Below are 13,157 nucleotides of genomic sequence, written 5' to 3'. Positions count from 1 at the left end.
ATAAACGTAATCACGGGAAACCGTGCCCGGTGTATATCAACGCCCCCGTGCAACGGACGTTTGTTCACCCCCTACCCCCTTTTAATCGAGAATTATTACCTGCCCTTTTACGAGGGGTAACGGTTCAATGATTAACATCCGGTGCCGATCGAATTCGGGGAATCGTTCGCGTGGTGTAAAACGAATATCGCTCGTTCGATTCGTCGAGCGAAATTTCAATTTCACGACAGAGGGACTACCGTGGCCAGCTTCGGTTACGAAAGATGGCGTTGGTCGCGGTTAGAGCAGGTTCGTTGAACCAAAAAGGTTCAAGCAACCCGAGACGGACGGTTCGTGTCCTTCGTTGAGCACGTTGAACGCTACTGGACGAGGATCCAACGTTGATTCGGTGTCTCGCGGAGCGGAGGGAGCCTCGTTGTTTAACCCCGAAAATGTACGGTTGAGGAATTTTTCTGTTGGTACGGTTCGGTAGGATTGAAATTCTCCGCTCGAGTGGCAAAGGTGGCCGCTCGCGTCTCTCACGCCCATGGGGAAACGCTCGACACACGGTACGGAAGAACGCTAGCTGTCCCAGTGATTCGACTTTGACACGCAGTATTTCCGACGTCTGCATGCGGCTGGCACGAAGACGAAGGTAGTAGGAGAATCGGCACTGCGCCACCGTGCCGGCTCCGTCGATATTCGCCCGGTACACCCCGTGTTGGAGTGCGGTACGTTGACTCCTACTACTCGGCCATATGCCCCTGAGCGTCGTTTACAACGCGCAATCGTGTTGATAACCCGCATGTAGAGGCGCAGTCAGACCGTCCAGAGCGCCGAAGTCAACGGGCCATGCCCGGTTACGTCACTATCTGCGCTGCAATTTCGCCTCTCCTTCGTTTTTCTCTCCTTCCCCTTGGCAAGCGGCGCGGAACGATCGTTCTGCCTAGCAGGACATCTCCTCTCTTTCTGCTTATCGCCTGGTGAGAAACTATCGCGGTGAATATCTTTCTCAAGAAGGAAAATTTATTTTTCAAAATTTAACTCTACCAATTCGGGAATTCCCCAACGGACGACAAATTGTCCCACTTGTAATTACAGGTGTTTCGGTCGGTAGATTTTTCGGTAACGAGAGGTTAACGATGCGTGGTTCTTTTTTCGATTTGTCTTCGATCGGTAGAGGTGTGAATTAGTTTCGATCGATACCGGGGGACCTTCCCCTACATCCGTAAAGTTTTTCACCGCGAAAGGACCGATCGTCCTTTAAGTTTCCGCCTTTCAACGAGGAGTTCCACTTGGCGGCACACCTCGTCCTTTCATTCGTAAAGCAGTGGAAGATTTTTTTAGTCACGTTGAAACGCGGGCCTTCACCGTGATTTACAACTTCCGCGGTTCGTTCTCTCGGCTTTCGAGAATCTCTTTAATCAAAACCTGCGCCTGCACGTACACACGTGCACGCTCACGCGCGCGTGCGCGCGTGCGGGCCTGTGTATCCATTTTTTTTTTGCATTTCCGTCGAAATGGATGGAATTTTACAATCACGTTGGCACATTCGATGTTGCATTCTCACAATTCAGACGTACTCGCGCACATTCCGCGCGTTCTCCTCTTGTATTTCCATTCGCGATCGGGGTCGTGGTCGCGGTTTTAATTGTCCCTTTCGACACGGTTTCGCAGCGGTTATCTCCGCTTCCTCGACGTTCCGTTTATCGTCCGCGATATTTACACTTTTTTACACGTATGCACCGCTCTCGACGGATTTACTTCAATTGGAAATCGCGTCGTTTTTCACGCCGATTTCCCACGTTTCCGGCCACTTATTTCTCGCCCGTTTCCACGATGTCGAAATCTCGGAAAAATGAGGTCGCGCTAGATTGGCGACCAGCACCGATCTCGGTCGATCTGGATTCCGAAACGCAATTGCGTCTCGTATCTTCCTCTCGCTCCTCGTGTTCCGTTAAATACCATCGGTCGTGTTTCACGACGCAAGGTGAACACACTTTAAGGATAGATAGGACGTTGGATAAAAGCCTCGATACTCGAACGAGAGAAAAGTGAAGAAATGCGCGGAACAAAAAGGGAGAGACATTTGTTGGTTTCACGTTGAACCACTTCGCGGCCCTGTTGTACCGTGCGTGACGCTCGGAGCAGTCAGATACCGCGCTCGAGTGTTACTCGTAAATCCTCGAGTTCACTTCAGCGACAACGATGACGACCTACGCTGTTAATAACGATAATAACGAAAACGATAATTCAACGAGAGCTATTCGGGTCGCGCGCGGGGGCTGCGCGGTCATATTTCCCTCGTGTCGCGCCGCGGTCTCTTCAGAGAGCCGACTACTCGAGTTCAAATGTGTTTCTCGCGTGCGAATGTCCGACACCAGATTTCAAACCGCGACGTTTCGCGGGCTCGTTTGCAAGTCCCGCGAAATACGCGCGCGATGAAAAATCAGAATTGCATCTAGGTGGACGTCCCCCGGCCGTGTCGTCAACGATGCAAGATCAACCGAGGCTTATCCATCGCCGACGGTAATTGTCCTCGAACTATAATCAGCGGGGTGAAGGAAGACGAGATACGTCAGAGTAGGAGATAGGATCACCCTCTGAGATCTCATCTCGACGTCTCATCGGCACGCAGCCGCCTGGAAAAACGGATCGCTCGAAAATTACCCACCCCGCGGAGAAACGAAGAGACGGAAGAAGAACCATCAACCTACCGACCAATCGAAACGTTATATCGAAAGTCGAATTTTTTCGATTCGCTCCGCATCGTTCGAGCGAATTTTCGCTTCGCCTCGTGGCTACCACCCCCGCCGCGATACGACGCCGGTTTAATATTTAGAACGGACAAGTAATTAAAAGTTTAAATTGCCAGCGGCTCGAAACTTGTTTCGTCCGAATGCGGAGGTTTACCACGCGCGGAGAAAATAATGGAAGAAGAAGAAAAAAAAAAAATATAAGAAAAAAAAACTCCAGGAAAGAATGAAAGAATTTACTTCGGATCTACGTTTCGCGTCCGTTACATCGGTTCGGGGTTAAGTTCCCTTTCTTTGTCGAACTTTGAACATACCGGCCATTCTCGAAACTTTTCTATATTTTATCCAAGTAATTCTCGATTCTATGCGCCTTCGCCGAGTTTTGATTTGTTACTTCGCTTTGGTAGAAAACATTCATCGAGTAGTCGGCTTCGCGAGCGGCCACTGCGCGATTTATTACATCGATATTACCACCGTACATTCTTGCGGTTCTTACGATTCTTGGTGTACTTTTACCAAACGCGACACTTTTAACGCACGCGGTTTCGAATAATCGTCTATCGAATTTGCTCACCGGCTGTGCAAAAATGCAATCCTCACTGTACGAATAAAAATATGAAACGCTCTCCCCGGATGTTCCACCAACGAATATCTCCCCTCGCGAGTGTCGTTTCGTTGGTTCGTGTAGCTGCAAGAAATACAACCTGCTGGTGTCTTCTAAATTTTTTTACCAGAAATAAACCGCACCGATTTGAAGCAACCGAGGGGTTGAACGAGTCCGGACCTCGTCTGGTACACACTTCAGAATGCTCGTTCAATTTAAACGAAGTTTCATTCACGTCGGTTTCGTTAATGAGTACGGAACGCCGCGTCGAGTCGAGTCGAGTCGAGTCGTGTATTCCATCGTCGTGGAATGTTTCCACGGGTCTATACTCGTCCCGACAAAATCGATTCTCGTATCGGTCGGCCCGTTGTTGAACAATCCACCGAGGAGGGACGGGAACCGGTAATCGTCGAGTTCCCCCGTCGAATTTTCGCGACGTCGAGCGTGCAAACGACGGACTTTTCGTCCGAGTTTCCCGGCAAATTATTGAAATTATCCGTGACAAAGGCGGGCCATCGTCGGTCCTCGTTCACCGCGATCGTAGACCGAACCGAGGAACACGAGTTTCAGCGTCGTCGTTCGTCTCGGCATCGTGTTCAATTACACGCCGCGGTTGTGCACCGTTCTCTCGATTAATTGCGCACGCGATATCCCTCGATGCAGTTTTCTCCGGGCTGCCGCGTAATTATCAATTAACTCGCCGCCTCGTTAAGTGGAACCTTTAACGACATTATTCCGTGGACCTTCGCGTGCGCGGCGTTCGTCCACCCGTTATCTAGTTTCATCGAAATAATTGCGAACGAGGGAGAAAGAGGGAAACGAAAGGAAGAAAGAAAGAGTAAATGATAAAGAGAGAGAACGATTTTGATCTTTGATTTCTCTTCACCACCACCGCCATCATCGTCGGCGCGTTACTTTTTTCTCTCTTCTCCTTTTGCACGAGCACGATTCGGCCGGCCATTAACGAGCCACGTTTCGAACGAGTTCCCCGGGCTTGTTAGTCTTCGGCCGTTGCTTTCCACGACGGTGTATCGATGCTTTTGAGGAAACTGTGCGTTCCCACGGGCAGTGTACCACCAGAGATCCCACTCGTATTGGACGAAGGGCCACGGTTCTTGGTCGATACTCGAAGCAGATGTACGAAACTTTCGCGAACACTCGGTACCATCACTCGGTGAATCGATGCAATCGCATTGGCATTTATTCGCGCGATTCGTTTCCTTGGAGTTTCCCGTATCGCGATAGTTTCGAGTGTCCGCTCGATGGAAGGAACACAGACCGAGGTCGTGAAAACGGGGACGCTTGAAACGTCGAGGGCTCCGGGACGAATCTCTAGCATAGTTTCTCGCACCGTGGAACACACGCTCTTACGATGCTCCGGGACGCTTTTAAACGTTCGACCGAACACCGCGCGCCGAGTCCTCGAATCTTAGCAACGAAAGGGCTTAAGGGTCTGTACACAATCTGCGCAGCAGGGATTTTTTGCCCGTGGGAAAAACACATTCGTCGGTTTGTACCCTCGAGGGTATCGCTTTGTATATCACTCGAGTGGGCCTCGAGTACTTCGCTATAATCCTTCCACCGAGTACGCTTACGCTCTACGGGGTGGACCGTAGCGTTAGTTTCTCGAGTACCACCAGGGACAACGAGGAATTTCTTCATTTTTTTTAAACATTGCAAGGAAGAAAATCGTTCCGATTACCGTTCCCTCTCCGTTTTCTTCGCACGATTGTTCTCCAACCGATATAGGTGAACGACGACCACGGTAGCTAGAATCGAGGGAAAAGTTTACCAAACGATAATTGAATTGGCATTATCAACCGCGTATCGTTCTGACGAAAATATCGAAGTGTTCGTGGCGTTGTGGGCGCGGCGACACATGAAAAGGTTAACGGTGCCCCACATCGCCATTAATAAATGAACGTATGAAAATCGATAGACCGGCTGCCGTAGATACGGGAGTTCACGGTGCAAGTTGTGGCCGTTGGTTTCTCGTTCTACGTCGATTCGTTGTATTTTTAAACGCGCCTGGCCATTTTCGATCGCCGTCTTCCTAGGTTAAAGTTTCGACGAGTCAAGGGTTCCAGCCCGATCGAAAATGAATTTTCCATCGAAATACAAGGAAACACCTCGCCGCGATAAATATCTCATCCTCGCGATACGAGAATAGCGGAATTTTAAGCGTTCGTTGTTCACAACACGGGGAAATCCATGTTCATCGAGTATCGTTTCTTTGCAACGGTTGTATCGTTGACCGTTGTACAATTCAATAACGAATTCTATGGTCAATTAACTCCCACGTCCTGACAACGACAATTTATGGTCAGTCCAGCTGTACGAATCGCACTCGCGAACACTCGACGTACCGAATATTGTATCCGGATATTATAAAATTGGGGACTTTTCTTATTTTTTTTTTTTTTAATAAGGTTAAAATATATATATATATATAGCCGCAACGTCTGCAGTATCGCGGCCCAAATTACAATAATTATTCGTAGCGCGAAAGACATATGAGCCTAAAGCTTTTGCAAATGGATTATGGAGAAGCCCCAAGCATCGACCTGTCTGTCTATCTATCGAAACCTTGCAGCATGTTTTAATTGGTACAATGAACGCCGGATACAACGTTGAAAATGTTTCACGATGCCGGTCGCCTTCTGTTTAAAGACAGAATAGCTACCGTGTACCGTTTATTGTTTAACAATTTAGCTGCTCTTTAATTCGAGTATTAGGAAGTGACGTAGATTCCACTTCGAAGAGAGGAAAAAGGAAAAAAAAAATACCAATAAATGCAAAAGTTCGGAAAACAACGGCCTTGAGTAGATCTCGAGAATTTATTTATTCTCGTTACATTTTCCTAATACAAACGTATCGTTGAATATACCGTTCGAACCAATTAGAGGGGCTCTCGTTCAAACGACTTTATCGTTCGATAATATACTACTTTGCGAGCTCCGCGGGCCGTATAAATTTGATATTCGGTAAAAACATTCCTGCATTACGTACACATTTATTTCTTTTGTTCTTGATATTCGGTTGATTCTGCTAAGCTGGCCAGAAACACGCTCCTCCAATTATTTCGAGCAGTGTAATTACACTTGTCGAGTATCAAATGAACGGCCGTTCGCGTATACCTGGTGGAAAGAACAACGAACAACCATTGTCGTCGTATTTCTTTGTTTCTCTCTCTCTCTTTCTCTTTCTCTTTCTCTTTCTCTTTCTCTTGCTCGCTCTCTCGCGTACGAAAAGAAATGAAAACACTCCGAAAGAGTACATACGCGTCGAGATTGTTTCACCCCGGGGCGGAATCGCGTTGTCCCGTCTGCGTTTCTGCCGTGAGTCCGGCTGTATCTGGGTTAAGTAACTAAATCAATCAACTCTGAGGAAACAGGACAACGCAATTAGCGGCGTTGCGCGAATCTCTCGGGTTTATAAAAATCCAACGTTGAAAAGAAGCGCATCGACTCTTCGATCGGTCGTTTAACGCTATAAAGCCGCGAGGCTTGCTCTTTGCCCTGGACAACGTTCTTCTTTTTTTTACTTCTTACCTTCCCTAATAGGAAATTCGCGTTGGTAAGACGCTCCGTTTAGTTCCTATTTATCGACGCGTTATTTCTCTTTTGCAACAACGACGTGCGCTCGTTGTACGGATCGATCGTCGTTCGTTGAAATAGTTTTCGAAATAGAGAGAAAAAAAGAAGGGTAGAGAAAGAAAAAGGGAGAAACAAAAAGAATATCGTCTCTGGTCGTTCTGTGACCGATGTGCATCGTCATTGTACTCGATTGTACGTGGGACTGGCTGACAATGCCGGCGAGGTCCGTGTTTTATGCGATGCGTTCGAACGAAACGTTCTTGTCACCCGCAGAAACGACTTTTTCTATCCGTTGATACTGTGCGCATGACGTTTCAGACGGCGGACGTATTTAGATTTTATTGTGAATCTGGCACGGGGAGCGTTCATTGTTCCCCGCGACCCTACGATTCTTTCGATATTGTTGCGAACGAGCCGTGAATGGAAATTAACGTTGAATCAAACCACTCTCAGCGCTCGATTACCGGCCTCGATACGAATCTGGAAATTTGTCACGAGAGCGGTCCATGGGTCGAATTGAAACATCGCTACGTTTCTATTCGAGAAGATCGAGAGAAAGCATTTTCGAAAAAAAAACACACGGAATGTCCACGATGGTGAACCCTTTCTTGCGAAAATGATCGATGGAAAAGTTCTCGGACGTCCACGTCCCGTCGAAATTGAAACTACTCACGGCTAGCCCAAAAAACGTTCGGAATATGTTTTCTCGGACGCGTTTAGAATCTTAATAACGAGAAACGATCACCATCCGTTCTTTACTGACCCATCGCGTTAATTGTGTATTTGCAGCAGCTCCATTCAGAGTATAGGAGCACGTACACATGGCACGAGTACACTGGGCCGCACCAAGAGCATACGGTCGTCCGTCGAGCGCCGCAACCACCGCCGACGTCGAGTAAGTTAACCCCTATTCGTTGTTAACGTTCCATCATAAATTGTATACAGGTTGTTCCATGCGACTGACTCGGATTGCATCGTTCCGACGGTTCAGGAGAGCGAAAACAGTGCCATTAGATAAAATGAAATAGCTTCGGTATCTCTTACGGGCTAACGCTGTTGTGTATGGCATCGCGTGTACAAAATTATACTCCGGTCTTTCGACGCGTGCGCTTATCTCGCGAGTAATAAAGAATCGTGTACTAAAAAAAGGAACCTGAGGTTAAGTGTACCACATAAATGCATAATAGTAACACGCATTGCAGCGTTTGAAGAGATTTAACATAGTTTCTCGGCGGTATTCTTTGTCCGTTTAAAACCGTTTCGACGATCCAGTTCGACCCAATTCTGTATGGAACGCTTCGTATAATTTCTTCTTCTCATGGTCTAGCGAAATCAGTCTCTTGATCAGTACGATAGTCTCATTAGCTATATCGTCGCATAGTTGGCTCGGTACGATGTCTGAGCAAACACAAAAGCCAACAAGCCGCGATTAATTACACGAAGCGAATCGGATATTTCGAAACGAGAAGTAACGCGAGTTTCTAGCGAGTGGAGAGATAAATTTGCTCAGGTATTCGTACCATGCTGGTTAAAAGTTAATTGTCTCCATAAATTCGTTAGAATCATATTACCAAGCCGCGAGCGTGAAAAAATAGTGCCGTGTGCCGCTCGGCGGTTAAAATTGCAAATTTCTTGCAAATTCACTGTCGCCGAGCGGAATAATCGCGCTCGTCTCGCGACGAACGACACGATTCGCGAGGCTCGCACTCGCGGAAATCCAGCCCGGATTCGGTGTTTCCGTTTTCACGTTCGAAATCTCTCGCGCGGAGAGACAACGCGTCGCGTAATTAAGAAAATCGACGCGTACGTTATTTAAACAAAAATTTGCGTGGCGAAACGTGCGGCTGTAAATTAAAAACCACGGATCATCGACGTACCGGGTTCAAGCGAAGCTTTCGAATTATTTTTAATTCGTGCCACGTTTTGCCATGCAACGTGGAAACAAATTCACGCTCGTCTCGCCCGGATGATTCATATTTATCGATTTTATTCTTTTGTTGTATATTTGTTTTTTTTTTTGTTTTTTTTTTTTTTCATATTTTTCTCCCTTCTTAGTATCTGTAAAGGTGTTTAGTGAGTTTTCTTTGATCGTGCTGCCACTCGTATATATATATACATATATATATATATATAATATATATATCGTCTCGATATATCGCACATGCTCTGTCGTCACGTTTCACCCCCCGGGTTCACACCACGCCATGTCTCACCCTCGTGACTCGTATACGTGTCATAAGTATGTATAATATTTTGTCTCACTACGTCTATATTATGTTTCAAGTATACACGTATCTATACGAAGGGTGTGCAAAAGATGTTGCCACACTTTGGAGGTACTTTGTCTTCGTTGAAAGAAACGAAAAATACTTGACAAACATGGGTTCGAGAAACATCCGTTTAGAAGTTATAAGACTGTAACGCCGTCAACGAATATCCCTACGTAGTTACAACTTGAAAACTGCTTGCGAGAAATTCAACAACCACGGCTTGCAACGCGATAAAATTATCACGTGGAAAGCCACGGCCGCCTAATCGTTCGTTTATCACTGTTCATATATCTTTTCCTTATTTTTTCTCACGTGCGTCATTCTCGGTGAAACGTTTGCGTACACGGTTCACCAGCGAATAGATAAGATCGTCTTATAATTTGTAAACGAATCACCCACGAATTCATGTTTATTAAATATCGTTTCGTCGGCTTCGATCGAATCGCCAAAGTTCGGTAACAATTTCTCGCGCCCACCCTGCGTATACACTCGTTCAATCGTCTCGATGTTGTGAAATTTCACCTTTTCTTACTTTTTTCTATTTTTTTTTCTTTTCTTTTCTTTTCCCCCTCTGACTACCGATGTCTGTGCGAACGTTCGACGCTCAACCAAACGAGTAGATCTCTCGCCTAGATTCGCCGGCACGGCGGGCCCCGAACGTTCACCTTATTTTGTTACTCGACTCGCTCCGTGCGCCACGACTCGAAAACCAAAAGTATTCTCGCGGTACCGTGAAAATAATTAGCTTCGTAAAGTCGAGTCGAGTCGAGTCGAGTCGAATTTATCGGGTATCGATACCTACCGGGGGCAAAGCATTTGCAAAACAATTCACGTTCGATTTGGCAACGAGTTCGCCCCGAACGACGAACGTGGATCTGGCCCGCGTTCGGGCCAGTTTGGAAGCAGCATCGGAAATCGAAACGGGTCACCGGACTAGACGGCAAAAAGACGACTAGATATAGTGCGAGTGGAGAGAAAGGGAGAGAGAGAAAAAAAAAAGAGAGAGAGAGAGAGAGAGAGAGTCCGGTAAAAGAAGCGAAAGAAAAAAAGAACACCGGTGCCAGCTGCGAATTTTGATTGCAGCGACGCAAGCGAGCGCGAAGCTACAATCGGCCAAGTCGACCGAGGATGAGAACAACGAAGGTAAGACGAACGATCGGAGCTACGCAAACATCTCTAGATTATTACGGTTTATTTCGCTCGTTTTTAGCCCCTTATTCACGCCCCTTGGGGAAATTCCGCCTGGCCTTGCTCCATTTTTGTTCTCCCTGCTCGCCCTTTCTTTCCGTTTGGCGCGCGTGCGAGTAACCCTCCGAACCAATTAACCCTTCCCGGTTAACTTTCGCTTTCAGAGATCGCTGGATGCTTCACCTTCCTCGCGATGACTCTGCAAGCGACTCGTGCGATTCCGTGGATGCGTTGACGCGCGAATCTCGCGTGCTCGAAGGGTTAACAAAGCATGCTTGCTTGCGGTGCATCGATCACGCGTGTTGGACTTGGTTCGCGCTGGAGCTTCCCAGTCACGGGTGTAATTCGCGTATCGTCGGCTAGGACTTTTTTTTTTTTATTTCGTACGCGTTAACCGTGCTCACGGAACCGTGCCACGTAATTGTACCCGACGATATCGTCCGCAAAGAAAGCGTACTCACTCCGGGGAAAGGAGCGCTTCCGTCTTTGAAAGAAACGCGATGTCTTGGCTAGATAAGTCTCGGGGATAAATCCAACAATAGGTAAGACTTTTTCCGGCCTTGTAACGGCGGTGAGGTATATAGAGTCTCTCGTCGGTGACGTTGGGCGGCCGGGATCATTTTGTTCAAACTCGGTGGACTGGGACGACACGGATTAAGTCTCTCGAATAAAGACGGAAACGTTTTGCTTTTCGTAGTAAGTGTGCGTTTCCAGTTGCCCCTCGAAATTCAGAACACACAAACTTACGAATTTATCCGGTGTACCCTCGCGCCGAACTGAAAGCCACTCTTTCAGGCTTTGAGTACCGGTGTTACCGGCGTGTCGTGTGGAAGTAGAGAACTATGTAACGATGAAAGATTGCCCACCGTCTTACGTGTTTAGAGACAGTTTACGTGTCGTTTCGCTCCTAGAGATGGAAGAACGAAATGACGGTGGATTGTCGGTGTTCGCTCGGGGCGAAGCGGTTCTCAACGTCGAAACTTCCTATCGGGGTAAACACTCGTTGCTCGTGAAACGAAACGCAAGAGACACCGTGATGGGAACAACGGCGCGAACCAGGTCCGAATGTTTCAATCTATCCCGACCCAATCATCCTGTCGTGTTTGCCCCTGAGTTCTGCGACGAATCTCACGCGAATGTTCATCCGAGCGTCGGTGTGTGAATGCAACCCATTATGCAGGCTGTGTTTAGGTTGCATCGACTGTCCTTGAACGTTCTGTAAATAGGAAATTTACGTTTGTCGCTTGGCGACGATTAAAAGAAGTTCGGGACATTTTTCGAGGAGACACGCAAAGGTACCTGACGCTGATTAACGATCGTGAAAGAGAAAGAAAAAAAAAAGAAGAACCGCGTTCCACCGAGAAGCGTATCTCGTCGAGACAGAGTCGCGGCGATCGAAGGTGCATTTTTACGAGGAAACTATCCCCGCGGCATCGAACGGATCGCTCGAAGGACGTCTCCATTTTTATTTCGAACGTTTTATCGAGCTCTCGGGCGAGCCTATCGCAGTCCGCTTGAAAATTTACACCCGACAGCCCTTATCTTTCGTTCGAGTAGATACAGCCTAGATAGAGCACGATGCGCTTCCGCATTTACTCGCACGAAAAGTTTGCACATCGCTCGCGCCTCCGCGAACACGCTACGCAACATTGAGCTCCGCGAATCGCCACGAATGATTTTCCGGGGAACTCTTAGATCGACAGCTTCGAAATTTCCCCGATCGACAGCTTAGAAATTTCCCCGATCTACAACTTCGAAACTTCCCCGATCGACAGCTTAGAAAATTTCCCCGATTGACAGCTTAGAAAATTTCCCCGATTGACAGCTTCGAAATTTCCCAATAGACAACTTCGAAATTTCCTGATCGACAACTTCGAAACTTCCCCGATCGACAGCTTCGAAATTTCCCCGATCGACAGCTTCGAAATTTCCCCGATCGACAGCTTCGAAATTTCCCGATCGACAACTTCAAAATTTCCCCGATCGACAGTTTCGAAATTTCTCGATCGACATCTTAGAAAATTTCCCCGATCGACAACTTCGAAATTTCCCTGATCGACAGCTTCGAAATTTCCCAATAGACAACTTCGAAATTTCCCCGATCAACAGCTTCGAAATTTCCCGATCGACAGCTTCGAAATTCCCCGATCGAAAAACCAACGACACGGTTCCCGTGGAATAATTTCGTTCCTCGCCGTGGCTCGGTGTTAAACGATCGAGCGATTCTTAACTCTCGGCCAAGTATTTCGTTGTTCTCTCTTTTAACCCCGAACGATCACAAAGAGTATCGCGGTCGTGAAAAAGTTTCCAACGAAGCAATTATCCGGGCCGCGTGTAAAAAAAGAAAAAAAAGTCTCTCGCCGGTTACGTAATTACTTTCTCCTTTCGCGAGGCGAGGCGAGGCGAGGCAGCTTCTCTCCCGTGGGTTTTAACGTTGATCGTGCATCGTCGGCGCGCATTCCCGTCGATAGAGCAAGTAGAATCGCATTTCAGTTGCGCATCCGTGTTGAAAGCCTTTCTCATCGTTCGAAGATGCGACCTAGACTCTCCAGCAACCGCATCCCGCCGCCTGCACGAAAAAATGTTTTTCACGATGCTTGGCTGTGTCTCTCTGTGCAAGGGCTCTTTTAGACGAGACACTCGGTGGCTGGCGATTAACGACGGCCGTTCGAGTCTCGCGGCTTGAAAAAGTTTCCAAATGTTCCGCGGTACGAGGATTCGAAGGGCGACGGGAACAATTAAACCTAGATCGAAGACGTTGCCT

General features: G+C 47.5%; 1 protein-coding gene across 12 annotated transcripts in view; it reads left to right on the top strand.

The window, feature by feature from the left end:
- The window catches only part of LOC143152095 (uncharacterized), a 42,136-nt gene that overhangs the window by 9,087 nt on the left and 19,892 nt on the right, over positions 1-13,157 (top strand). For 9 of the 12 annotated variants that reach the window (XM_076321807.1, XM_076321804.1, XM_076321806.1 and 6 more), the window contains exons 3-4: positions 7,725-7,830; positions 10,289-10,348. In XM_076321807.1, coding sequence (XP_076177922.1) covers positions 7,725-7,830; positions 10,289-10,348 — 166 coding nt within the window. The remainder of the gene's footprint in view (positions 1-7,724; positions 7,831-10,288; positions 10,349-13,157) is intronic. The other 3 variants (XM_076321799.1, XM_076321810.1, XM_076321803.1) reach the window with 2 other exon arrangements.

The sequence above is a fragment of the Ptiloglossa arizonensis genome, chromosome 10, assembly GCF_051014685.1.
Source record: "Ptiloglossa arizonensis isolate GNS036 chromosome 10, iyPtiAriz1_principal, whole genome shotgun sequence".
NCBI lineage: Eukaryota > Metazoa > Arthropoda > Insecta > Hymenoptera > Colletidae > Ptiloglossa > Ptiloglossa arizonensis.
This window is presented reverse-complemented; position numbering and strand designations above follow the sequence as displayed.